General features: G+C 41.9%; 1 protein-coding gene across 4 annotated transcripts in view; it reads left to right on the forward strand.

Annotated features, from left to right (window-relative positions):
• Window positions 1-23,914, forward strand: part of C8H1orf21 (chromosome 8 C1orf21 homolog) — a 191,750-nt gene that overhangs the window by 102,890 nt on the left and 64,946 nt on the right. For 2 of the 4 annotated variants that reach the window (XM_054037149.1, XM_054037151.1), the window contains exons 1-2: window positions 13,218-13,352; window positions 16,586-16,680. In XM_054037149.1, the coding sequence (XP_053893124.1) occupies window positions 13,244-13,352; window positions 16,586-16,680 (204 nt within the window). In that variant the 5' untranslated portion in view covers window positions 13,218-13,243. Of the gene's footprint in view, window positions 1-13,217; window positions 13,353-16,585; window positions 16,681-23,914 lie in introns of those variants that run through there. The other 2 variants (XM_054037150.1, XM_054037152.1) reach the window with 1 other exon arrangement.

Consider the following 23,914-nt stretch of genomic DNA (forward strand, 5'->3'; position numbering starts at 1 on the left):
AAAAGAGATGAATAAGGGAGGATATGATAGAGGTCTATAAAATCATGACTGGTGTGGAGAAAGTAAATAAGGAAGTGTTATTTACTCCTTCTCATAACACAAGAACTAGAGGTCACCAAATTGGCAGCAGGTTTAAAACATACAAAAGGAAGTATTTTTTCGCACAGTCAACCTGTGAAACTCCTTGCCAGAGGATGTTGTGAAGGCCAAGACTATAACAGGGTTCAAAAAAGAACTAGATAAGTTCATGGAGGATAGGTCCATCAATGGCTGTTAGTCAGGATGGGCAGGGATTGTATTCCTAGCCTCTGTTTGTCAGAATCTGGGAATGGGCAACAGGGGATGGATCACTTTATGATTACCTGTTCTGTTCATTCCTTCTGGGGCATCTGACATTGGCCATTGTCAGAAGACAGGATACTGGGCTAGATGGACCTTTGGTCTGACCTAGTATGACTGTTATGTGTGTATCTTGAACACAGCTGTAGGAATAATTACAGTACCCAGTAGGAATAATTACAGTACAGAGAAATTTGCCTACCAGTGTGTTGGACAAGAGGTTTGTATTTTACAGAGCAGTAATGTGTGTTATAAGGGGTGAAGAATAAACTTAAATGTCATCTGATCTAAATGCAAGAGACATTAAGGAAAATTTGAAGCACAGAAAAATGAGGGTGTGATTGAGAAACTTTCTCCTCAATGCTGTGACTATAGAACCACATGCCTCGTGTCTAATGCACAGTACATCACTAAAAATAAAGAACAAAGGCTTATCTTAACCCACGTCTATTTTTTTAGGATACAGGCAAACCTGCCATTCTGTACATGTCTAAAATGGAAATGCATTGTAGGGTATGTGTCATACAGCAGGGTGTAGGTGGAGTTACTTAGTGGTTGGAACAGGAATCTAGCCTAGTTGTCGGAGTAGAATCAGAGGGCAGAACTGGAGTCATGGTCAGGAGACAAGCCAGTGGTCAGAGTCAGGAGCTAGAACAACCATAGATGCAGAGCCACAGTTATGGTCAGGGTCAAGCCAGTGGTCGGAGTCAGGAGTTCTGAGGAAGGTTGGGGCTAGGGGTGGAGTAGAAGCAGGTACGGGTAGGAGCAAGGGCCAGAGCAGGAACCAGGTCTAGCACAGCTGCGGATGTGGAACACATCGAGCAGCCACTATGCTGCTTTTGGTACAAGGCTTAAATGGTGAACTGTTGGCCCTTCAATCCAATCAGAAAGCACAGTCACATAATGAGGGTTTATTGGGCTCAGCCAAGCTCATTGGGTTGCGACTGCACCAAGAGCCAGCTGAATTCTTGACAATATGTAGTAGTTCTCACTGCTCTATTTTAGGGCTTAATAAATAAGAGACATTACCGAAAGTCACAGCATGCACAGGTGTATTTGGGGGGTAAGGGATTCCTGCCCTTTATTGACTGAGCCAGAATGTAGTGTCATCATCACCGGAAATACTCTTGTAGCATTATAGTTGTGCTAGTTGTCTCCCTTATTGTCAGTATGGTCACAGGAATCTGAGAGTCCTAAAGCAATTCTCCACACTGTTTTCCTATACTTTTTTCCCCGTTAATAATTGTTTCAATATTATAAGTTGATATGCTCATTTATCATCCCGACCATTATTAATGAGCGCTGTTTTTCTTCATTACATTGCCATGGTTACTGTGTGACACATTTGAGCAGAATTATCTGTTTCCAGATGGAGAACTTCATTCAGAGTATTTGCCTTTTGAGAATGCCAATGGCATATTTTCTTTTAAAATGCTTTTCTCCACCCCCACCCCCCAAAATTGTTTTCTGTTTAGGGCTGTTGCTGCCTTCCTTTTTGTATCGTGATGGATTTTGGGGAATTTGTTGTACAAGTACAATGATTTATCTAGCTTTTCTTTTCAGCTTGTTTGCTTTTTGCCTCTTTGTAGCCAATTACATTGTTTTTCTTCAGTACGTTTGCAATAGTGGCAAAGTACATCCCACAAAGTCCTTCTTCCTTTTTCATTGTTTGTGGTTTTCTCTTCATATAGAATATTCCACCCTGTGCATGACAATATCATACAACTGATTCTGTCCAATACTTGCTTCCTTTTCTTTTTACGTGGTAAAAAAAAAAAATACTTAAAGATTTGACTTTTTATCTATTTTTGTTATAAGGGTATGTGTAAAATATATGTTATGTGACAAAGTTCCTCCTTGGTGGGTCCTGCGCTTATTGGCGGATTTTCTTGCCTCAGAGATTCACCATGTGGGTTGGGGAACAGCCCAGAGACCTTCCCCTCTGGAAGAACCCACAGTCCAGGTCAATTGGGAGGAACCCGGGCCCGCCCTCTACTCCAGGTTCCAGCCCAGGGCCCTGTGGACTGCAGCTGTCTATAGTGCCTCCTGTAACAGCTGCAGGACAGCTACAACTCCCTGGGCTACTTCCCCATGGCCTCCTCCAAACACCTTCCTTATTCTCATCACAGGATCTTCCTCCTGGTGTCTGATAATACTTGTGCTCCTCAGTCCTCCAGCAGCACACCCTCTAACTCTCAGCTCCTTGTGCCTCTTGGTCTCAGCTCCTCACACTCGCTCCACAAACTGAAGTGAGCTCCTTTTAATACCCAGATGCCCTGATTAGCCTGCCTTAATTGATTCTAGCAGCTTCTTCTTAATTGGCTCCAGGTGTCCTAATTAGCCTGCCCGCCTTAACTGGTTCTAGCAGGTTCCTGATTTCTGTAGTGCAGCCCCTGCTCTGGTCACTCAGGGAACAGAAAACTACTCATCCAGTGACCAGTATATTTGCCCTCTACCAGACTCCTGTACCCCATTGGTCTGGGTCTGTCACAGTTACTATTTAGTGTTAATCTGTATAGCAAAATAAATGTAGATAGAGCTTTAGGTATCACACATGTCCTTTCCCTGACCACCTTATAGCAGGGGTTCCCAAACTGTGGTACGCATACCCCTGGGGTTATGTCAGACATCTCTGGGGATACACAGGAGTTATTGTGTAATAGTGAATTTTATTTATTAATTGTTTTGTTTATTGCATTTTCATAATAGGCTACTCAGATGAAGCTTTAAAACTCTGTGGGAATTTGTTATATAAAATACCGTAGTTAATTTACTTTAAGATGTACAAGTGAGAACATAGATCTACAGAGATGCGTACATACAGAGCCCTCACCTCCAATCACTGTACAGCATGGGTTCAGTTGCCACGCAACTGTCCAATCTAACTGAGCTCAGAACTTAGGGTTTTTTTTCAGTTGTATACCTCACACTATAATAATACCTGTATGTAACAGTGAAATATGGACAGATGGCTGAAAACAGGTAGTGTTAAGAAGAACACACAAAGTAACAGTGATGAGAAGGGTATAGATATGCAGGCAGCTGGTAGGGGTACACAATAAGAAAACTTTGGAAACCACTGCCTTATAGTTTAAAAGTCTCACCCTAAGAAGTGCCAAACTCTTACTGAGGTCAGTAGTCGTTTAGGTGCTGTGCACTTCTTAGGGTGAGACCTATTCTTAGAAAAATACAGCACAGGCCCATCATAATGGACACATCAGTATAGCTTTACTTTGTAAGAGCAGGGAAGATGAAGGGATGCATGGCACATAGGAAATGAAAGAACAATAGAATAGTGTGTGATGTATTAGGCTGCATTTTTCTTAAGCCTTTTGTTCGTGTGTTTTTATTGTGCCTGCCAACAAGTGAGAAAAATGTAGTATTTTAATATGCAATTTGGATTTTGGACTTACTGGTTTGTAATATTCAGCAAACAGGAAAGGCACCAAATATAAAACTCTTAACTCTAAACATTAGCCTCTCTTTGAATTATAAAGGGCCTGATCCAATGTCCACTGAAGTCAGTAAAAGTTGTTTTCTATGGGTGTCAGTAGTTTCAAAGTGGATATTCCCAGTTATTCTTCAAGCTATCCTACAACTGCCTACGCTACTGTGGAGGCTGCAAGGCTCATAATCGGTCACATATTTTCTTTTCTTTTCTTCTGATGACACTATAATTACCTAGAAAGCTATATTTATCTTTCATCGGGGAATTATATTCATTTTTACCTACCTCTAGCAAGTGATTCTTCAATATGTTGGCATCACATATGTTTTTTACTGTATTTTTGTGTATTATTCTAGGAAGAAGTGCTTTGTGTATAACCGGAAACCTGGCTACTTATGACAGCATATCAATAATTGACATTTCTCAAAAATTGGTCTTGATATATTCCATTACTGTGCATCAATCTGTGTGTGTAATATATATATATTACACACACATATCAATGGGAGTTGCTGCTCAACACTTTTGAAAACCAGGCCATCTGTTCAGGCACCTTCATATGGATTTTAGGCATCTAGTCCACATCTTGACTGATAGGTTTATCTTCCTAAGTAGTCATTTTACATTCAAAGTAGATTGTCACCTTTATTTTTTACCAAATATACAATGATTTTTGAGAGAACAAATGTAGATTTTTCTCATGCATGAGCAGATACTGTATTATGGAGCCATGATAGCCTTACAAAATTAGGGATGTAAGACAGTTTCCATTAGACGGTTTATTTGTTTATACTCTCAAACTGAGCAACTTCTAATTCCTTCTGTGTGAATTTTTGAATATGTAGTCTTTTGCCACAGGAGAATTTTGACTTGTCTGAAATCAGGGTGGATTGATTTAAATCATTGACTTTAATCATGATTTAAATCAGCAAGTAGGAAACCTTTATTTAAATCATCTATTTTAATCATGTTTTGCTTCTCATTGGTTGGTAACCATTAAAACATGTTTGTTTACAACTAAATATAGGCTTTGCACTAAATTTGGTACTACTTTTTGCTAGCCAGGAAAATATACTTTATCTATATATAGGGCCCTACCAAGTTCACTGTCCATTTTGATCAGTTTCATGGCAAGAAGGTTTTAAAATTGGTCCATTTCATGTTTTCAGATGTTTACATCTGAAATTTCATGGTGGTGTAACCAGAAGGTTCACAACCCAAAAAGATGCCCAGAGGTGGGTCTGATCTCTCCCCTTCCCCCTGTCCCCACCCCAGAGCAGCCATGCAGGAGAAGGACAAATCCTGTCCCTCCCCAGACCAGTAAGGACAGGTTCTGTCCCTCCCCAGGCCATCTGGGACTTGTAAATAGTCCCCCTCTCCCTTCCCAACAACTGGGGTACTCCCCGCAGCAGGGGGAGATCGGACCCACCTCCACAAGCCACCTCCGGGGCTACTGCCAAGCCCCAGAGCTTCCTGCAGCGGGGGAGGCACCGGAGGTGGGTCTGATCTTCCCCCAAGAGTGACTGTTTAGGGGAAGGACAAATCCTATCCCTCCTGGGCCAGTCTGGGACTCACAGCTAGAAGCCTCCCAGCTGCATGTGGGAGATCAGATTTCACGGGGAAGGGGTTAGCTCACGATCCGTGACATGTTTTTCACTGCCATGAAATTGGTAGTGCCCTATCTATGTACCTTTATTTAACCAATTATATGGTAATTTTTATTTATTCCTATTCTTAATTTTTACATTTTATTATGCTAGAAAATGGTAAATGATGTATTTCTTTACTAGATAATGATAAACTTTTTAGTTGTGATTTGTGTCAAGCTCTATTTAAGTGGCAATTAAAATTCAATTAAAAATGCATAAAAACAGCATTTAGAAAAACCCTCTACCTTAAATGTGCTGAATACATAAGAAAAAAAGGTTTATCAAAAAGGTTATCAAAACTAACTGATTTATTAAACAAAGGAAGTACTATCTGTAGTCAGTGAATTGAACTGTTTGTTTCTGGTTACCAGGTCCCTTAAAGATGTTAGAACAAGTACATCTCACCATCTCACTTCCAATGTTTTTGCATAGATGTGGGAGAGTAAAACAAGCTTTTCTGCTTTTTCAACTCTGAACTGGTTTCTTAACTTTGAACTAGTCATTGAACTGAAATAGTTGAATAAACTGGAAATGAAGAAAATATTCTCTCTGTGCCTACAATCAAAGGCTTGTTTAGTATGTCAGAAAACTGGTTCCAGGTGCTTTAGCCAGTGACTTCCACAAGTTCAGTGATTTGAACTTCTTTAAAACGTGTCAATTTTAAAGTTTAATGTTATTTTTATATTTAATTTTAATGATTTTAATAGATTATAATACACTGAGGCCTTAACATAAGTTGTACATTTCTGATTTATTTTTAAATAAATTATTTTAAAAAAATATGCCTGTATTTAATTTAAATAAAAAAATCCAATTTACATTTTAAAAATCTGTTTATTTTTTCAATTGATTTTTATCCATCCTGTCTGATATTTGACTTCCTGGTTGAGATGAATTATTCAACCTGTTTGAGAGATGTGATGTAAAAATGACTGTTTCGTTTTTGGAAAAGTCCTCTAACAATTATTTCTAAGTGCTGTGCATCATTTCAAGGTATGAAGTATTTCTAGGATCAGTGCCCAAGATCAAAGTGAATTTAAAACACCTGGTTGAGAAACCTATGTTGCTTATAATCTCTGAGGAGGAGACTCCTGCAGAACTTAAACAAGCAGGGAAAGAGCTGGGACCAGGATTTTTGTGCTGCTTGTAAATTCCATAAAGAGTGAGCGGGTCGAGGGCAGGATTCCTGTGGAGCTTCTAAACTCAATAGACATCCTGGCTCCAATTCTCTGTTGCAACTTGTTTTGTGACTCTTCAGCATCAAGCTCTCACACATCCAAGATCTATGCAAAACTTAAATAACTAAGGGAATTCCCACATACACAAAATTACTGGAGCAATTAAGGCTGCCAGTGCTATAAATATTAATGCCATAATGATTATTAGAATGTGGTTATAACTATAAATATTTGAAATTAGGTAACTGGAAGTTTGTAGTCAAATGTCAGAGGCACTAGGTATCACCTTTACTTAAGGTCCCAACACCATCTTTCTCTCCGCTCTCTTACCCCCACCCTACCCTGCCCTTATCAAACCTTTATTGGCAAACCACAGCCCACCTACTGTCCCATGGAAAACAATACTACGTCGTCTCATGCAAAGAGGCAGGAAGCCCAACTGTCTCCATCTGGAGACTTTTAAAAGGGTAAAGGGTCTCCTGCGAGATCCTTACCCTCAGTGCTGGCAGCGCCGAAGGCAGGTGCCTCTGACCGTCCCAGCACCTCAGCCATGGCTCCTGCGGAGCGCAGAGGCAGGGACCCGACTTCCCCTACCGGGAATGTCTCCTCGGCCCCGGTTCCCTCGGCACCGAAAATAGACCCAGTGCCGACAGCGTGTTCTGCCCCATTGCCGACAAGAACATCGGCAACGAGCCTGCCTGCCACTCCAGCAGCAGCGGACCTCCCGCAGGGAGCCTACAAACGGCACCAGGGAAAGCAAAACAGAAGTCAGTGCACGCTTCTGAGCACAGATCACGCTCGGCAAGATCACAGCCCAGGGAGCAGCAGCAGGAATTCTTAAGTCAGGATGACATTTCAGTGGCCCCTCAGCCTGACTCTCCGCTGCTTGACACAGTGCTCACTCTTTGACCAGCCGCTCTCCCCACCTGATCTGGCTACTTTCACTGACAGTGAGCCTGATAGGCAGCAGCAGGCAGAGTTCTCCCCACCTGCCTTTCCTCCTCCACTGGAACCTTTTGCACCTCAGGTCACGGGTCACAACCACCAGCCTCAGTTTCCCTACTTCACCCCCTTCCCCCCCCCCCCCCCCGTGGGTGGCACCTAACTTATCTTATCCCATGCCTTGGCTCAGTGGTACCCTTGGCCAGCTCCTGCTGCCACTCGTCCTCATGCTTCTGCCACCAGACCACAAGCTTCTGCGCCTCTATCTCTAGCTCCATCTACTTCTAGAGTGCCTGAACCCCACTCCTGAAGAGGTGGGCTATGGACCATACCCTGATTCATCAACTCCTAACTCTCCATCACTCCAGGCGGAGCCCTCATGCCTCCACCTCCACAGAATGTGGACAACTTTAAACAATTCCAAGAAGTTTTCAAGAGGATGGCACTCAGCCAGGACATCCCTTTATAGGAGGTCCAGGAGACACAACACAGACTCCTCAAAATCCTCCAAGTCTCTGTGCCCTCAAAGATCGGGCTCCCCATAAATGAAGCACTCCTAGAACCAGCTGACAGACTCCAGCCTCTGGCAGACTCCAGCCTCTATCCCACCAACTTGCAAAAAGGCTGAACGTAAATATTATGTTTCTGCTAAAGATGTAGACTTCTTATTTTCTCACCCAGAACCGAATTCTTTTGTAGTGGATGCAGCGACACACAGGACGAAACAGCCGCACTACCGGCCCACCCCGCAAGACACGAACCTCAAAGGCCTTGACCTCTTGGGCCGCAAGGTCTATACCTTCTCCACTCTGCAATTCAGAATTGCAAACTATTCCGCCCTACTTGCAAGCTATGACTTCGACAATTACAATAAACTCTTTGATTTTACCTCCCATATCTCGGAGGACAGGAGAGCAGACTTTAAGTCAGTCCTTGTCGAAGGCCAATTGGTCTACAGAACGGCCCTACAAGCATCTCTAGACATGGTGGACACAGCAGCCCGCACTACCGCAGCTGCGGTGGTTATGCGCAGATCTTCCTGGCTGTCTGCATCTGGTATCCCCAGAGACCTGCAGACCAAAGTGGAGCACCTCCCCTTTGATAAAGATAAGCTTTTTTCAAAAAAACCCCACAAAAACCGATGAAGTCCTTCACACTATGAAAGACTCTAGAGCAACCCTGCGCACCCTGGCATTTACCCATCCCTTCCCAGGAGACAACGGTATCAACCTTATCAGAGGCCATGCACACAACAATATCACCGGTCCCAGCCCAGACCATACAATATAGCCAGGAATCGCGCTAGATCTCCTAGCGCAGACTAAACCAAGCGCAGCCAGCTACCTCCACCAATCGGGGAAACACACAACAATTTTGAAGCATTGGTTGAGGGTCTGCATGACCACCCCTTGACTCCACTGCCTATTTGCCCATTTGGCCACTGCCTCCAGGTTTTCCACCATGCCTGGCAGCAGATCACACAGGACCATTGGGTCTTGGAAATAGTTCAGTCCGGTTACTCCATCCCTTTTATATTCTACCCTCCTATCTTTCCCCCTTCCCCGTCCCTCTTCAGGGACCCCTCTCACAAGCACCTACTTCACGTAGAAGTGGCTTATCTTCTACAGCTAGGTGCAGTGGAACCTGTGCCGACACAATATCGAGGAAAAGGGTTCTATTCCCACTACTTTCTGACCCAAAAGAAGAGCAGGGAATAGAGGCCTATATTAGACCTATCCTGACTGAACAAATTCATACGTGTACAGAAATTCAAGATGGTCACACTGGGCACAATAATACCCACACTGGAACAAGGGGACTGGTTCACAGCCCTCAACCTACAAGACGCCTATTTTCACATAACCATTCATCCAGCCCACAGACGCTTCCTGCGATTCACGCTCGGATACAGGGTACTTTCAATACAGGGTACTCCCTTTCGGACTCTCCACAGCACCGAGAGTATTCTCCAAGACTCTAGCCGTAGTCGTGGCCCTCCTCCGCAGACACGGGCTCAGACTTTTCCCCTACCTAGACGATTGCCTCATCAAAGACAACTCATACGGCGAGACATTACGAGCTATCCATTTCTCCCTCTCCCTCTTCCACAGCTTAGGTCTGCAACTAAACTTCCAGAAATCCACTGTGACACCTACACAGCGGATCGAATTCATCAGAGATCACCTGGACTCAATCCGAACCAGAACCTCACTCCCACACAACAGATTCCTCGCTATTGCACATCTCATACACACGCTCTCTGTTCGTCCCAGGATACAGGCAAGAATTTGCCTACAGCTCCTTGGTCACATGGCAGCCACCATCTTTGTGGTCAAGTATGCCAGGGTTGGCTCAACTCCAGCTACAAACCCAGCAGACATAGCTCCTGCATGATGCTAACTCTTCCAGTGAACGTACTAGCTTCCCTACAATGGTGGACAAGACCAGAGAACCTCTGCATGGGCGTTCCCTTCCAGCAATGCTCCCCGGCACTCATGCTCGCCACAGATGCTTCCCTGATCGGTTGGGAAGCGCACCTGGGGAGATACTTGGCACAGGGCCACTGGTCCCTGCCAGAGACGCATCTGCACATACTACTCCTAGAGCTCAGAGTAGTGAGACAAGCTGCCTTCACTTTCTCCCCCTCATAAAGAACAAGTCTATCAGGGTCCTAACGGACAATATAGCATGTATGTTTTACATCAACAGACGGGGAAACACGATCACACTCCCTATGCATGAAGGCCATCTGGTTATGGAATTGGTGCATACAACACCACATAGAAATTCCCGCTTCATACCTACCCGGATGTCACAACACTACCGCCGACACACTCAGCAGACACTTCTCCAAAGAACACGAATTACATCCCACAATACTACAAAAGCTCTTCTCCCACTGGGGCACCCTGTTTATAGACCTCTTTGCCACAACCCAGAATCGCAAATGCCACCTATTTTGCTCTAGCGCAATTTGGGACTGCATCCCTAGGAGACGCATTCCTCATCCCATGGAACAACTCTCTCATGTGCGCCTTTCCACCGATCCCTCTGATACACAGGGTTCTACGCAAGATCAGAGACAACAAGGCCCGGGTCATACTTATTTCCCCGGTTTGGCCAAGACAGACATGGTATCCTTACCTGCTCCGCATGTCTATCCATCCTCCACGGACTCTCCCCAACAGACCAGATCTGCTTTCTCAGGACAACGGCCGGCTTCTTCACCCGCAGCTCCAGAAACTCCACCTGACGACGTGGTTCCTTCATGGTTCCAGACCCATGAATTAGCCTGTTCTGAGCAAGTCCGGTATGTCCTCCTGCATAGTAGAAAAGACTTACTTGCAAAAGTGGAAACGCTTTTCCGTGTGGTGCTTCCATAAATACTTGGCACCCCATACCGTGACCCTCCCTAACATCCTAGACTACCTTTTGAAACTAAAACAGGACGGGCTCTTGCTCAGCTCCATCAGAGTACACCTTGCGACCCTCACCACCTTCCATGATTTGCTGGACGGATATTCACTCTTTGCCCACCCCACAATAAAACGCTTTCTCATGGGCCTGCAAAATCTCTACTCTGAGATTTATCCATTGGCAGCTGCCTGGAATCTCAACCTAGTTCTTCGTGGTCTTATGAAACCTTTCTTCGAGCTCTTGGCTACCTTATCTCTTCTCCACATGTCTATGAAGGTAGCTTTCTTGGTTGCTATTTCATCAGCAAGGAGAGTAGGGGAAATAAGCGCCCTGATGGTCTACCCTCCCTACCCACCCTTCTCTAAAGATAAAGTTACCCTGCGACCCCACCCTAAATTTCTCCCTAAGGTGGTGTCCACCTTCCACCTTAACCAACCAATATACTTTACCTGCATTCTATCCCAAACCTCATGAGACTCTGCACGAAGCGGCTCTACATATCCTTAACATCAGACGAGCAGTCGCCTTTTATCTAGACAGGATTAAACCATTTCGTAAGTCCCTGCAGCTATTTGTCTCCACTACCGAGAAATCAAAGGGTATGGCTATCTCTAAGCAACACCTTTCCAAGTGGATCTCTAACTGCATCAGATCCTGTTACCGCATTCAGAATGCCCAACCACTTGAAGGTATCAGAACTCATTCTACTCAATCTATGTCAACATCCGTTGCCTTCCTCCATAACGTACCTATTCCTGATATCTGTAAGGTGGCCAGATGGACATCTGAATGCACATTTACCAAACATTATGTTATCACGCAGGATACCACAGCAGACACCATAGTAGGCCACACAGTACTGTCTACAGTCGTCACTACTTTGGAGTATTATTCTGACTTCTCCACAATAGAGAAGGAACTCTGTCTGGAACTGGGAATGCCGCTGTTCTGCAGCATGCAGGAGTCCAGGAAGAGCAGAGATAGACTTTCTCTCTAGATGCCCATGGAGGAGGCATGCTGTAGGGTAAATAAAAAGGGATAATTTAAAAAAAACAAAACAGTTTTTTAATTTGAGCTGGATTTTTGATGAAAATTAAATACAGGGTGGTTGTGTGTGGGGGGGGTTAATAAAGCTATTTAAAATTAAATTTGAAAATGACAACCTATGGTGTAAGGCCTAACCGTACTATAATCTATGAAAATCATGTAAATACAAAAAATAAGCAGTACATGTTTGCTGCAAAGTTTTAAAGAATGTCAAACTACTGAACTGGTGGAAGTCACTGGCTAAGCATCTGGAACCAACGTTTGTAGAACTGCTAAACTAGCTTTTGGCATCAGTAGCCTCTTTTGCAGGTGCAGAGAGAATATTTTCTTCGTTTCAGTTTATTCACCCATTTCAGTTCAATGACTGGTTCATTCAAAGTTAAGAAACTGATTGGGAGTTGAAAAAGCAGGAAAGCATGTTTTCCTCTGCCAATCTATGAATAAAAACTAGGTGTGAGAGGAGGAGATGTACTAGTTCTAAAATCTTGAAGGTCATGAGGACGTGAAACAATCAGTTCATTCACTGACTACAAATAATACTTTCTTTGTTTCACAAATCAATTAGTTTTAACCATAAAACATGTTTTGGTAAAACTTTTTTTGTATCCAGCACATTTAAGGTAGTTTTATTTAATAAAAAAATAATAGTCTGGTTTTGTGCACCTTTAACTGAAGTTGAATTTCCATACAACTAGCGCTTGACACAAATCACAACTAAAATATTAATCATCTAGGAAATGCATCAATCAACATTTTCTAACATAAAAATGACCAAAAATTAAGAATCTAAACAAATGTAAATTAAGCTATATAATTACTTAAATGAATATGTATAGATATAGTCTATCTTCCTGGTTAGCAAAAAGGAGCACCAAATTTAGTGGAAAGGCTATATTTAGTTGCAAATCAACATGATTTAATGGATACCAGCCAATGTGAATCAATCTGTTTACAAAAATAACTTAAAAGTTCAAATGCAAAACACAGTTAAAATCGATGATTTAAATCAAGATTTTCTGCTTACTGATTTAAATCACTTTCTTTTAAATCAATCCACCCTGATGCTGGGGGATGATCTTTGCAGAGCCCTGGTTTCATCTCCTGTGGATCCACTGGCTACATGCACTACATGGCACAGGATCATACCCTGTTTCCCCGAAAATAAGACAGTGTCTTATATTAATTTTTGCTCCCAAAGATGCGCTAGGTCTTATTTTCAGGGGATGTCTTATTTTTCAGAAATGAAAAATGCCTTATTATCGGTGGATGCCTTATTATCGGGGAGGTCTTATTATCGGGGGGATGCCTTATATTACAACGAGAGGCAAAACTGTAAGTAGGCCTTATTTTCGGAGGATGTCTTATTTTCGGGGAAACAGGGTAGTAGCAACTGAGGAGTGCTACATTGGAAAAAACAATAACACTGCTGCAAGTTTTAGAGCCAGGGTCAACTGACTTGATCTCATGGGATTCACTCTGGCAGGTCTCAGAGCCTGAGCCGGAATGTCTGCACTGCTATTTTTAGCCCCAAGGCATGAGCCCCGGAGCCCAGGTGAGCTGACCTGAACTCTGAGACTTGCTGTTGCATTTTGTTTTTGTTTCTGTTTTTGCAGTGTTGATGTAGCCTCACTGTACAGGTACCCAGGTCACTGCCTCTTAGCTGGGGGAAAAGAAGGAGGATTACTTCTTCCAATCCCTGCATTGTCTCCTGCACAAGATTCATTTACTCAGGCTTTGAAGGAGGCTGTTCACATTTCTCACTGTATTATAGCACGCACATGTAATAGAATGTTGACAAGATGTGAGCTTTGAGTTCTGGATAATTCACTAATGACACTTGAATAGGCATTCATTATTTAAAAATCAGTTCCCCTTGGAAATGTGCCGTTGAAAAGTATTAAACTTATTAAGTAATAGCAGAATGAGGTTTCTTTTTTCTCAGCCCTGTAGGTCTGTCTGTCTTCAAATTTCACTTTCAAGAAAGAACATCCTTTGAAAGAGAGAGGCTTTTTGTTGCTTTTTCCCTCAGAGTTCAGCATATAACTGCAGTTTGTGTTACCTTTGCTCCAGCCTGTTAAAACATTACAGCAATGTCATTTCAAATTACTTGTTGAAAAAACAGCTTGTCTTATTATTTTGTTCAGTAGTGCCATGGAACTAAAAAGGCTTTTTGTGGTCCAACAGGGGATATTAGACATGCATCTCAATAATCAGCAATACTGGAAAAGGAAATACAGAAAAAGTATAAAAGTTCACTGGAATTTGGGAAATTCCCAACTTTAACTGTGAATCTGTAACTTTTTTTTTCAATCCAGACAGTATATAGGTAAACTCATATATAATAGCTAGTATGCATCACTTGTTTGCATGCCAAAGATGATACGGAGATTGCAAGGACTGTAGAACTCATTCATTGTGGAACACATCACATAGAAAACAAAGGAGACTATGCAGTGTAATTCCATTTCTCCACATGTATAATGTCCATTCATAGTGCTGTGATGGCAATGTTGGAAGGAGTAGGTATTGAACCATTTATAAAGGCCAAATCCTGTGGTCTTTACTTTAGTATTAGTCAGGCTAAACTTCCTTTTGACTTCAGTGGGATTTACACACGTTTAAAGTTAAGCATGCCCTTATATTTGCTTTGCTGAGTTAGGGTAATATGCTGGAACCAGGGGGGCCCAGGGGCCATGCCCCCCACATTTTTTTTTTTTTAAACAAAAAGAAACATATGCACTGTGGGGAAAAAAATGTTTGTGCCGCTAAAGGCCAAGATGCACTATGAGATCGGATCAGATGCGTTCCTAGATATCCACTGCAATCCTAGATAATCGCGTGATCAAAATTGCATTGTTTACATTTTTTGCTTAATAGAGATTGTATTCCTTCTATCTCTACAGCCTGTTGATGGTGTTTGTTAGGTTTTCTAAAAATATATTTTTGATTTGGTTTTTTATAAAACACTAGAAAAAAAAACATTTTTATGGTAGCTGTCAGATGGGGACATGTTTACCTCCCTTCAAAGCTGTTTGTTGTTTGTTTGTTTGTTTGGCTGATGCCTTTTTCCAAGGAGATTTACAATTTAAGGTTAAAAATTTTAAGCTATGCATTCTATATAAACAAGGATGATTTTGTTGTAATGTTACAGAATTGCAAGTTACAGTTCAATAATATTAATTAGTGCAGTATGAATAATGGAATGTATGTAGTAAAATGATAAATGCAAGTGAATGAAGTACAATAAAAGAAGTGCAAAAATAAAATGCAGTCCTGATGTTTAGAATGAAAGTGGTCTTATTTTTTTTTTCATTTGTGCATACTATAATTATACCTTAAATGTTATAATATGGCTTCCTTTTGTATTCTGGTCACTTATGTTACAATTGTGCTCTGTGGGATATTTAAATAGTATTTTAATTCCCCTGCCAGTTTGACCTTGGCCACCCTCCCCTCCCACTTCTACAAAGGTTGCGACGCCTATGGTCAGGGTTTATGTAAGGCTCTCAAGATTTGGGCTTAAATGAAGATATGTTAGCCTTAGACATGTGAGTGATGCTTACAGGAATCATTTCCTCCTCCCCTCAGTGCAAGCATAGACTTTACTCCAGTATCACACAAGTCCTCAGTTTTCCTTCCCTATCCCATGAAACACTACACTGCCATAGGATTTTTGTTAGCTCTAAGTTCTCTTTAGTTCTGTAATTCTAATCTTATGCTCTGTTTCTATATTTTAAAATTGCTTCATGTTTTCTTTCTGTAAGTTACCTTGGGCACACTTTGTGTAGGTTAGAACTGTATCAAACAATATCTTCCCACAAATAGGGAGCATGCGAACTTTCAGAGCAGCAGACCATCTTCCCTGAGGGCAAGTCTACACTAACCCCCCAATTTGAACTAAGGTACGCAACTTCAGCTACATGAATAACGTAGCTGAAGTTCGAAGTATCTTAATTTGAACTAACCTCGGTCCAGACGCGGCAGGCAGGCTCCCCCGTCAACTTCGTGTACTCCTCTCGCCGAGCTGGAGTACCACAGTCGACGGCGAGCACTTCCGGGTTCGATTTATCTCGTCCAGACAAGACGCGATAAGTCGAACCCAGAAGTTCGATTTGCTTGCCGCTGAACTACCAGTTAAGTGTAGACCTACCCTAAGAGGATCCATGATGACAATAGTAACTTGAAGACTTAGATGATAGAAAATTTCAATGCCTGAAGTTACTGGAAAACCTAAACAAAGAGATGTGCCTTACGCATTGCTCTAGATCTGGGTCCAAGATGCACATCTGTTTGAGTCAAATTCCAGAGACAACTGAGAATTTTTTGCCTGTGATTCCCCATGAGGTTTACTTTTGAGTCACTTTTTTGAAGTGTTCTTTTATAGACTTGTTTCCATGGTGGGTGTTAGGAAGAGAGCAGATGCTGAGATTACTAGGGTCTAGACCATTTAGGGCTTGGTTGATAATAAGCAGTATGTTTTTTTTCCAGTCGGCTGTTTTTCCATTTACTGAAGTACACTGGTACAAAACTTTTCTTTCTTTCTTTCTTTTTTTCTTGGTACTCAGATGAGTATAGGATCAAACCAGTGGAAGAGGTCAAATACATGAAAAATGGGGGAGAAGATGATCAGAAAGTAGCTGCCAGGAACCAGGAAAATTTGGTAAGGACTGAACTTATCACTTATTTAACAAAATTAACATGAACATGACTCTGTCTTTGTAATGAAATATGCAATGTGCAGTATGTTTATATTACAACTTACATGCTGCAAAAGGATTTTCTTGAAAATGCCATAACTATGTATAGCTTGCATGGAAGGTGCAAATATTTCCTGCTTGTCTTTATGAATTAGCCTGTACTTGATCTTGTGGAGAGTGCTTCAGTGGAAGTAGTGTTTGTATTCAACTCCTTTGCAAATATAAATATATGCAGGTCATGATGAATGTGTCTGTGTGCAAAAAGCAACAGAGGGTCCTGTGGCACCTTTGAGACTAACAGAAGTATTGGGAGCATAAGCTTTCGTGGGTAAGAACCTCACTTCTTCAGATGCAAGTAATGGAAATCTCCAAAGTCAGGTTTAAATCAGTATGGAGATAACGAGGTTAGTGCAATCAGGGAGGGTGAGGTGCTCTGTTGAACTGCTAGCAGAGCACCTCACCCTCCCTGATTGCACTAACCTTGTTATCTCCATACTGATTTATACCTGCCTCTGGAGATTTCCATTACTTGCATCTGAAGAAGTGAGGTTCTTACCCACGAAAGCTTATGCTCCCAATACTTCTGTTAGTCTCAAAGGTGCCACAGGACCCTCTGTTGCTTTTTACAGATTCAGACTAACACGGCTACCCCTCTGATACTCTGTGTGCAAAGGAGTTCTTAAAAATACTGAAATTCACTGGTGATCAGAAGAAAACTATCTACTTTAGGAACACATCTATACTTTAGTTTGTGCTTCCCTACTGTGAGTTTTTAAATTTGCAAAATCAGGTGCTCAGAATAAGTAACGTACCCATAAAACGGGATTGTCAAAAATCGGTGTTCAGTAATTTGATTGGAGATCAGTTATTTTCTTGTTTATCATCACATTAGTATTATCCTCAAGATTTACCCTTATATAAAAGTGTATTCAGGTAAAGCACACAAAGGCACTCTTAGTGCAGACAAAGAGGGAGTTAGTGTGGAGTAGGTAATTTGCTGTAATTTAAATTCACACCCTCGCTAACTCCACACTAATTTCCCTATGTAGGCGAATTCTAATTATGTTACTGTTGTTTATTCTTAGGGGGGGAAAACAGGTTTAGGTGAATCATGTCAGGCTTGACTTCCACATGGAAGTTTCTTTTTCTTTTTAAGCTCGAAATAGAGGGGTCTGGAGGCTTGATCTAGGTACTACTTTCAAAGACATTTTAAAATGCTGTATTTTGTCTATGTAACATTTCAGATTTCTGGGCCTATTTCTTCAACTGAGCTTTTTTCATACAGTTTTTTCCCTTCAGGTATACTGAGGGGAAGATCATCTGCTAACTTCAGTGGAGCTATAACCATTAACACCAGCTAGGGAATCTGCCTGTCAGAGTAACTAGATGACTCTTGGGAATGTCACCATTCTAATATTTTTTCATCACTGGTGCTCCAGGCAATCCCACCTACTGTACATTTCTCTCCTAGGTGTGTATTCTGGAGATTGCAGTACAAAACTACAGTACATTACTGTAGATAAATATCTCTGTTCACCTTGTGTGCTGTTTCAGCCTGATATTTCAGATTGTGGTTGAAGGCCACTGAACAGCACAGAATATGATTTTCCTCGGTCTCTACTCTAGATATATGATATATGATTTCCAGTTTGCAGTTTTGCATTGGTGATACTCCATTGGACAGCACAAATTTAGCTTGCAGCAGGATGTTTTTAGTGTGCCTAAGAAACATTGCTGAGAACATCACTTTTTCTAGCAGTATCTGCAATGTCTTCAGCCTTATCGCAAACGTAAGCGTGTTTGTTTTTGTTTAACTACTTTTAAGAAATGCTGCTGCAAAAATTATCAGTAATTTTGAAGTCAGAGATGCTGTATTGGTGAGTGTAATGGAAGAGAAATTGAGAGCTGCTACTAGTTTTCTGATAAATGGAAAGATGCAGATCAGTGTGGTTGTAGATTGGCTGCCAGCCTTAAGTTATACAGCATAATTTAGAGAAGAATAAGATTCCATTTAAATGACAACCAGGAAGACTTTTAGAAGTCTAGGTGACATTTAGAAACTGGATTGATAATCTTGTGCTTTAGTAGTGCCTGCTTTCTTGTTGTAACGTTTAATTCTTGTATTGGTTATATTTATTAAAAGAGAGATTTCTGTAGAAAAGTTTAATTTTATGTATATAATGTATTGACAGGTAGTTTTGAGTGAGGTCGCAGATTTCTTGGGAAAAAAGTTTTAATATGAGGATTGGGGAGAATGATACCACTCCCTAATCTATAGAAATCTACAAAAACAAAGTGAAACCCTTTAATCAGAGAGGATGTTTATACTTGATATAGGTTTTTTAAAAGATAAAAAACATATCTCAGACATCCAGACAGTCGGTTTTTCACTTTCTTTTCGTCTTAGTTCCATTATTAAGGATACAGCATCTCCCTCTGTAAATGTGTACAGTTTGGTAATCCTAGGAATTGACAAATCATTGGCATTTTAGATTTTTAAAGCTGAAGATTCCCTCTAGTAAACTTAAGTTCACAACTTAGAAGATAGGTTAAGTCATGTATCATTAAGGCTTTAGTTTTCCTAATGGTTGTAAAGTTGACAATCATCAGTTATTTAATCTTGACTCTTCATCAGGCACTTCTAGGCAACTGAAGTTTTAGGCTATGGCTACACTATGCAGCTTTTGGCGACACGGCTCTGCCACTACAGGCATGCCACTAAAAGCCGCACAGTGTAGCTGCTGTTTGTCGGCAGGAGAGAGCTCTCCTGCTGACAAAAAAAATCTTCCGCCTCCCATGAGTAGCAGCAGCTTTGTTGGCAGAAGAGTGCTTTTTTTTAACACTCCTGAATGACAAAAGTTTTGCCGACTAAGTGCCAGTGTAGACATACCCTTGGGAACAAGAAAAAGCTCTGGGAGACTCACGCAGCCCACATCCCAACCCTTTTTCTTAATCCCACATTTCTGCCTTGTCACTATGCTCCCCAAACTCCACCTCCTGTGGAAAAGGAGTTAAGATGAGGTGTGTAGCTTGGATTCAATTAGGGTTACCATATTTCCACAAACAAAAAAGAGGACACTGGGGGGGGGGGAAGCCCCGCCCTAGCCCCACCCCGCCCCATCCACTCCCTCCCACTTCCCACCCCCTGACTGCTCCCCTCAGAACCCCAACCCCCCCTGCTTCTTGTCCCCTGACTGCCCCCTGCTGAGAACCACCTACCCTAACTGCCCCCCCCCCCCCCAGGACCCTACCTGTCCCCTGACTGCCCTGACCCTTATCCACTCGCATGGGTGGCAGGGTTGTAGAAATTTTGGTGGTGCCCAGAACCCCCCACCCCACCTGCCTAAGGCTCTGGGAGGGGGGTTGGAGGTCTGGGGTGCAGGTCCTGGGCTGGGGATTAGGGTGCAGGAGGGGTGCAGGTTCTGGGATAGAGTTTGGGTGCTGGGTGCAGGCTCCGGGCTGGGGCAGGGGGTGGGTGTGCAGGAGGGGGTGAGGGGTGCAGGCTCTGGGATGGAGTTTGGGGGTGAGAGGCGGTGCAAAGGGAGGGGGTGCAAGCTTTGGGAGGAAGTTTGAGGGCAGGAAGGGGTGTGTGGGAAGGGGGAGGGGGATTGGGAGGGAGTTTGGGGATAGGAGGGGATGCAGGGGTGAGGGCTGTGGGTCTGGGGATGAGGGGTTCATGATGCAGGAGGGGGCTCATGATGCAGGAGGGGGCTCAGGGATGGAGCAGAGGATTAGGGTGTGTGGGGATGAGGGCTGGGGCTGGGGGATTTGGGGTGTTGGAGAGGCTCAGGGCTAGGGTGGAAGGGCAGGGTAAGGGCAGCCTGTCTTCCCATTAGTGGATGGGGGCACTAGGACCCGGGGCAGCAGACAGCAGTTGCTGCTGGCTCTGGCAGTACACGCAGACAAGGGAGAGGCAGACAGGGAGGGGGGACCCACGGAGGGGGGGATGCGCAGAGGGGGGATGGCAGGTGGAGGCTGGGGACCCATCCAACACTCCCCCACTCCCTGACTGCCCCCTCCGACTCCTCTTACCATTCTGGCTCCATGTGGGTCGGTTTGTGTGTTACACAGGACTACAGAGAGAGGGAGCGGGGAGCAGGGGAGGGCTCTGGCTGCTGGAGGCCAATGGGAGTGGGTCAATTGCCTAGCCGCCCAATCAGCAGCCACACTCTGCATGGAAGGGAGGGAGGGAGGCAAGGGAGAAAACCTCCCCAGACATTTTAACCTTGTTACCAATTCCTCCCGGATGGCTATTTAGAGACGCAAAAGCCGGACATGTCCGGGGAAATACGGATGGATGGTAACCCTAATTCAATTGTATTTTGCTTCAATCACTTTCTAGGGTAACTGACTCTATGTGTTACCTTTGCCTGAAGTAGTTCTGCTTGAATTTCCTATTTACTCTTAGTTACCTATGAAAGTGGCTGGTGCAAGTGAATTCTTACTGCAATTTATTCAGTCCTCCTCCACTCCACGGTTATGCTATAACAAAACAAAAAATATAGCACCAGCTTTTCAATGTTCGGGTGCAATTGTGTGCATACATTTGTGCGAGCATAATGTATGCAAACACACAGAGCCCTCTTGGTACCTAAAATGGCTATTTGTGCATGCAAATACATGATTTGCACGTACACACAAATGAGCAGTGCAAGGCTGTTGCACCTAATTTACGAACTCTGGCCCATAATTTCAGTCACCTATCATTAAATGAATTAGTCTTTTATTAAATCAAATGAATTATCTTCACGGGACTAAGGTTTTTATGCCATACTAGCTGTAACCCCAAATGGAAATAATTTTTATCAGTTGCTACTTTTAGATTGCTACTCAATAGATTTAGCTAATGGATCTATCTAGAAGCAAAAGCCAGTGGTGCGTAGTCAGCATGCGTAATGTACCAGTTTATTTGTACTTAAAAAAGGCATGGCTAAATAATAAAACTGGGACAAACTAATATTTTAAAAACCAAACAAAGTCTTGGTTGAAGACATCTCTAGTACATGCGGGTCTTACTTCAATAAATAACACAAGTTTGCCAGCTTTAAAGACCCATTAATCTTTTCTTTAGAACTCATTGTTTAGCTTGACAGCATCATATTAGGTATACAAAAGTACCATCATAACAGACTAATTAACATTCATAATAGGACTAATTTAATTGTCCTCATTTACATACTCATGGAGTGCTAATGGCATTTCATTGTGAAATTACACTACTGGATAAGGTAAAATACCTTAAAATACCTTAAAGGTAAAGTACCTTCTATTCATGCAGCTTGGCATTCTTTTTCCAAAATGTAATGAGCTATATTGGTTTTAATTTGAAACAGTTTGCTACAGTACAGATTCCTCTTTCTATAGTCATCTTATGTTTTCAAACATTTAACTCAATAATCTTGGGGGTGAGGGTTACATCTTAGATTTTTTTGCAACTTCTACTTGTCAAAATCTCTACTTGCTATATATATAGATAAATAGATAGCCTATAAGGGCTATATGCTAGGATTTGCACATATTATCAACTAAACCTACCAAACAGTTTGACACAACCACACATCTTGACTTGAGAGAAGCTAAGTACTGGAATAGCAGGGAAGTTACAGGTCAGAGCTAAGACAAATTCACAGAGGAGTTTGTAGACAATTGAATGAGAATCGCTTATATACTTGATTGTTGCCAATATCTCACTCAGTTTCATGGGGCGAAAAATCACGTATTTTTCTTTCAAGATGTATTAGTTTCCACAGCAGTTACTTGAGAATGTAATTTGTGCCACCTATACCTACGCAGTTACTTTTAGGCTATGTTTTGAACTCAGACCAGATTCTAGTCTCAGTTGGATCCATGCAATCATTTACTTAATTGATATTTAGTATTTCAGAACTTCAGTTTTCACTCTTCTGTAGCTGATCATTGTCATCATCATAATCAATTATATGCTTTTAAAAAAATTAAGTAATAGCTAGCAAATAAATGAATTGTATCAAGTTAAAAACCCAGTAGAAAATGATACTTCAAAGGTTTATTTAGTACCTTTAGTAATATAATATTAAATATCTATATATTTATAATTATAAATATTTAAATATATGTATATTTTGTATTATATATATCAGTATAGTATACTATAATTTTTTGTAGTGTATATATAAACATACTGATATTTACATTTCTGTATTATGAAATATTTTTTTTAAATACCATTTTAAAAAAGATTACTAAATTATCTACAATGGATGTCATTTAAAACAGTAAATAAGTTACAGTACCACTCGTGGTAGTGAAGTTTATTGTGGCATTTGTGGTATTTTCCATTCTAAATATGGGGAAGACTGCAAATGCATCTGCAAAGTCAAAAACCACAGTGCAGTAAATGTTTTCTGTTTGGGTTTTTTTTAACAATGTCCATTGTCTGAAGCTTCCCTTGATTACTATTTTTAGGTATGCATTGAATGGCTATTTATGTTGAATGTATTGCTGTATAGTTTTCATAGTTTCATGCACTCATGCGGTGCATTGGTGATGTACACTGCTGTATAAACGTTGGTATTGTATAAATGCTAAATGGAATTATACTAAGAGTTCAGCATGTGCGTTCTTATGTAATTTTTTAAAACTTTACAACAATACTGTTCCGGAAGAGCTTATTACAAGATACAGTAGAGTGCACACACACAAACACAGGATGTATCATGGTACCCAGGAACTTCCACTTCAAAATCAGTCCACCACTTGAACTAAAGAAAACTCTTTGGCCTTGTCCACCTGGAAGAATTTGGAATGCTTTACTGTATCAACCCCATAGCATGCTTGTTATTCATCATGGGGGGGCCCAATAACAGTCTTCAACTATTTTAAGGGCTGTTATAAAGAGGTTTGCGATCAATTGTTTTCTTTGTCCACCGAAGGTAGGACAAGAAGCAGTGGGCTTAATCTTCCACAAAGGAGATTTAGAGTAGATATTAGGAAAAACTTTCTAACTCTAAGGGTAGTTAAGCTCTGGTATAGGCTTCCAAGGGATGTCGTGGAATCCCCGTCATTGGAGGTTTTAAAGAACATGTTAGACAAAAACCTAGACCATCCCTGATAGGTGAACTTGGTCCTGCCTTAGAGCATGGGACTGAGATAGATGACCCCTCAATGTCTGTTCCAGTCCTACATTTCTATGATCCTCTGAAGGTGGCTGCATGCAGG

The sequence above is a fragment of the Malaclemys terrapin genome, chromosome 8 (genome assembly GCF_027887155.1).
Source record: "Malaclemys terrapin pileata isolate rMalTer1 chromosome 8, rMalTer1.hap1, whole genome shotgun sequence".
NCBI classification, from domain to species: Eukaryota; Metazoa; Chordata; order Testudines; family Emydidae; genus Malaclemys; species Malaclemys terrapin.